Source organism: Propithecus coquereli, unplaced genomic scaffold (genome assembly GCF_000956105.1).
Source record: "Propithecus coquereli isolate 6110/MARCELLA unplaced genomic scaffold, Pcoq_1.0 Scaffold27, whole genome shotgun sequence".
In the NCBI taxonomy this organism is placed as follows: Eukaryota; Metazoa; Chordata; class Mammalia; order Primates; family Indriidae; genus Propithecus; species Propithecus coquereli.
In genome coordinates, this window is record NW_012148285.1 from 11,366,766 (window position 1) to 11,371,365 (window position 4,600).

The following is a 4,600-nucleotide window of genomic DNA, read 5'->3' on the forward strand; positions in this document are numbered from 1 at the left end:
TCTCTTCAAAATAGATACTCATATATCTGTGGTTCTGAAAGCTGCCTGCACATTATATAACGTGTATGTAGGTATAACACAAATATATATACATATAGAGATACGTTTAATTTTTCTTTCGTCCAACCTTAAAGTTGTGCTGCTAAGCTTTAAGGCTAAGATCTCTATGTTTGTTTTCGGGCGACAGCATCACTTCAAGGGCGCGCCCTTGAAGCCATGGTGTTGAGTACAGCAGTGTCTCCAGGACAGCCTCCCATGAAAGTGTCTTTGGAGAAAGGAGATGAAGTCTGAGATCAGTTTCAAGGTCTGGTCACCCTTCCATGGCTGGTATTGGAAGCCAAGATTTTCCTCTGTGTGGCCATTACTATCCTGGGAAGGCTAGGGTTTGTCAAGCATTTCAGCAGGTTTTTATGGTCCTTTCCAGGTTTCTATAATCCCTGGAGTTCTAATCTAGGGTTTGGGGCCCAAAGCACATGGGTTTGGACCCTAGACCCACCGTTGATTTGATGTGGCGCAGACACCTAACGCTTTCAATCTGCAGTTTTCCCTCTGTCACGTGGGGATGCCAGAGCTCCCCGGAGGCTCAGTGAAGGTTAAGTGGTTTGTTCACGCCCTGCTGTTGGTAAGTGGGATGGTGTTATCTGAACCCAGTCAAAGCCTATGTTCTTAACTACAGGAGGTCACTGGGACCCAAGCCTGAAGGTTCTGAACCAGTCTTCTGTCTCCCCCACCAGTTGGCCTGTAAGCCCCAGGCGGGTGAGGACAGGAGCGCAGGCGGAACACGCTGTGAGCTTTGAGTTTAAGTAAAGCAGGCTTCGCTGAGTCGGAGTGGACAAAGGAAGGTCTGAAGAAGCCTCAGGATGCAGAGCTCCCTGCAGGGATTCTTGGGGCCAGGAAGGGAGCAGATGGGGGACATTACCTCATAGCACATGAAGATGCCAAGGGGCCTGGTGGGCTTGATCCTGATGCCAATGTTCCCCTCGGTGTTGGGTGGCAGGACGTTGCCCTTGTCATCGATGATCTGCAGCAAGAGTCCCGTGAATCCTGCTCTGCAGGTCTCCCCGGCCCTTCTGCCCCCGCCCCAAGCATTGCCTGGCTCATTCATGGGACACCAGTGGGGATTAGTGATGAAGGAACCTTGTCAGAAAATAGAATAGAAATGCCGAAAGCCTTTGAAATCAGCAAATATGAAACCCAAGTCAAGGGTCTGTTTGCTTCATGGGTATGTAGACATCACTGATGTGTCTTCAAGCTAGAAAACATTGATCAAGAGAAACGAAAAGCACCCGTTTGTAGAGAGAGCGGCCAGGTATTCTTTCCTATCCACCGCGTGTGATGCCTCTGGCTGCCAGGGCGAGCTGCATCAGTGCCCACGACCATGCGGCTCTTAACCGAAGCCTCCACAGGAAATCGCAGGAAAAATGGGGAGAGAGGAGGAAAGATGACTGGGGCAGGGGAGCATGGCTGGTTTTGCCACCTGGTGTCACACGATGGACGGTTCCACCCCCAGCTGAGCCCCAACTGCTCCCTGCCAATGCCCTCAGGACGAGACCTGGATGTCGTAGGGTGCGAGGGCCTTCCCGGTGGAATCCAGCTTGATCTTCATTTCCCGGAGGGTACCACAGGCCGCTCCCTGTTCACACATGCAAAAAAAGAGAATTGGGGTTGGCCAAAGAGTCCAGGCTGGTCACAAAGCAGCAGGAATCCTACGTGGCATCCCCACTCCCTGAGGTTATTTGATGCTGCACCGAGAGCCCTGCGGGGAAGCTGGAAGAAATAGATTCTACACTCACGGTGCTGACTCAGCCCTATTCAGCAGACACTTGCTACAACCAACACGGGCTGGGTCTGTCCTAAGTGTAGGGTCAACAGAGTTCAGTGAGGAGGAAAAGAAAGAAGGGGGTAATTGGGGGCTGTGGGCATGTGACGTGGGGCGGAGTGCCCACTGTATGCCAGGCATGTGGCAGTTTGCCCGGGGAAGGCCATGAGTCTGTTTATTAATAACAAACATTTTTCAGGGCTGCTGAGCAATGGTAGGAATTCTGCCTCCCCTCCTCCTCCGTGTGTGCTGAGGCTATTTAGATTACTTTCTCTGCTGGTGCTGCCCCGTCTCCGTTTGTCTTCCCGATGAACTTTATTCCTTCTCTATAGCTCTCTTGAGTATCGTTCTTTCTACAGTGGAGCGCTTGACCTTCAGACAGACGAGGGTCTTGACTCCATCACACCTAACTGTGTGCCAATCGACCCATCTTGATCTCCTCCACCGAAGGGGGTAATTGTAACACTCACCTCCCAGCATGCTTGTAGGAATATGGGAGGCACTCCCCAAAGGTTTAGCGAATGACCACTACTAGCTGTTACTCAGGCCCCAAGAAGAGTCCGTTGAAAGATTCTCCTTCTGTAGTATTCTCCTGATACTTCTACTGTAGCCTACAGGGCATCTTTGCTTGTCTGTTTCTCTTGGTCGATAAGGAGCATCCCCAGAATAGAGATTGCCCCGTTCACCCCTGAACTCCCAGCATCTGGCATGCTCCCTACCAAAAACCCCACGAAGGACCACAGTAACTGCAGTGTGAGCATGTACTATGGGCTGGACACTGGCCAAAGCTTTACAGACTTCTTTCCATTTACTTTATAGACACCTGGCAAGATTGGCATCATAATTCCCACTTTAGAGAGGGGGAAGCTGAGATGGAGAAGCTTGAATGAGAGCCCTCTGCTTTGTGTTAAAGCTGTAATTGTCGGGGCTGAGACTTGGACCCGGGGCTGAGCTCCTGGGAGAGGAAGTACTTTCCCCTCTGACATCTCACTGCTCATACTGGAGGCATGTGAACTGTTGCACAGGTGAGTGGATGGGGGTGAAAGTGCTTTGAGCAATAAAGCACCATCTATTGCTGCAAATAATTGAGGCAAAGGGACGGGAGTCGTGGGTGCAGTGTGTTCTTGCCCACTCTCCTCCTTGTCCAGATATAAACTGTGAGCCATTCAAGCACAGGCCTAGCATCTCAGCATTTGTCAGGCCCGGAAGCAGACCAATTAACTGAATCACTATTATTTTATTGCAAAGAAATATCAAACAAGTGTGCGAATCAGGACTAAAACAGTCACTTGGTTACAGGGTCTGAGATGGCAGTCATCGCTCTGTGAGCTGGAGGGATAGTGGGGAGGGGGGCTCTGTCCAGTACTGGAAATGGATTGAGCATGTGTTGAAAGAGAGACACCCATCCACACTGTCATTGATGAGGTCCCTGAGGTTCCAGACATGCGTGATACTCTAAGTGCTCCACCCACCTGGCAGCTCAGTGATAGTCTGGGATGACACTGTGTGTGTGTGTGTGTGTGTGTGTGTGTGTGTGTGTGTGTGTGTGGAGTGTACAGAAAGTCCCTGTCCCCTAATCCACCTTGTTAGTATTCCATAATCAAACCTGTGTGTTGTCCTCCTAAACACCCAGAAATGAACTTTTAGAGCCAGCTCCTTCCCGCCTTGTAGCCCTCGGGAGGGGTGGTGGAGTGACAGGACTAGCTGACGGTGGTCTCCATGTTGCAGGTCAGAGTGGGCTCCTCTGAGCTAATGATCACAGGCACAATGGCAAAATGTCCTTAGACACCCCCCTTTTCTTTTTTTAGAGACAGGGTCTCACACTGTGGATCAGGCTGGAGTGCAGTGGTGCTATCATAGCTCGCTGAAGCCTCGAACTCCTGGGTTCAAGCCATCCTCTCACCTCGCTCTCCCAAGTAGCTGGGACTATAGGCATGCACCACCATGCCCAGCTAACTTTTTAAAAAATTTCCTTCTTTTTTATAGAGATGGGGTCTGGCTATGTTGCCCAGGCTGGTCTCAAACTCTTGGGCTCAAGCAATCCTCCTGCCTTGGTCTCCCAAAATGCTGGGATTATAGGTGTGAGCCACAGTGCCCAGTCCTTACACGCCTGCCCCTTAAAAATTTTTATCCAACAGTTTTCAGCACATTGTTCTCTTTATAAGTTGATAAGCTATGAATTTTCTTTCTCCAAATCAATTTGGGGCCAAATGAGCCTAGAACTCTGGAAGCTCCCGTTGGCCTCAAGCAAAGCTGTGCACACAGTAGGCCCTCAGCACACACGTGGGCATGGTCTAGCACATCTGCAGGGCTCGGTGGCCAAGCATGCCCTGACTGGCCAGAAGGGACCTGCCCACCTACCGTTTCTGATTGTCCATAGATTCCGTAGAGCAGAAGGCCCGTCTGTCTTTTCCACTCTTTGTGGTCCTCGGGCAGCTGGGCCTCCCCGCCAGTATAGCAGTACTTCAGGGTGGGAAACCTGAGACTTGGGGAGAAGGCAAGATGTCAGGCCTTGGACGCTCCACCTTGGCTCCATCAGTTATGAGCTCATAGCTTCTTTGTCCAGATCATTCATCCTTCTGCTTCCTCACTTTCTTATCCACCTGATGGTCATTTTACCAGGTGGAGGTCACCCCGTTCCTGTCTGTCCCTGTGAACTCTTCTGGCAGGAGGTGGGTGGGTGGTGGTGAGGCTATTGCATTAAGTCAGGGAAGTTTGGATGAAATTTGGATGTTGATGTAACAAGAGAGAGAAAAGGGTGTTTATCAGAAGTCAGCTTAG

At 50.7% G+C, this 4,600-nt stretch overlaps 1 protein-coding gene across 3 annotated transcripts in view; it reads right to left on the minus strand.

Annotated features, from left to right (window-relative positions):
* ACSM1 (acyl-CoA synthetase medium-chain family member 1) overlaps positions 1 to 4,600 on the minus strand; it is a 42,250-nt gene that overhangs the window by 6,975 nt on the left and 30,675 nt on the right. For all 3 annotated transcript variants that reach the window (XM_012647489.1, XM_012647488.1, XM_012647490.1), the window contains 3 exons: positions 4,181 to 4,304; positions 1,553 to 1,633; positions 920 to 1,021 (listed from right to left, as the gene is read on the minus strand). In XM_012647489.1, coding sequence (XP_012502943.1) covers positions 920 to 1,021; positions 1,553 to 1,633; positions 4,181 to 4,304 — 307 coding nt within the window. The remainder of the gene's footprint in view (positions 1 to 919; positions 1,022 to 1,552; positions 1,634 to 4,180; positions 4,305 to 4,600) is intronic.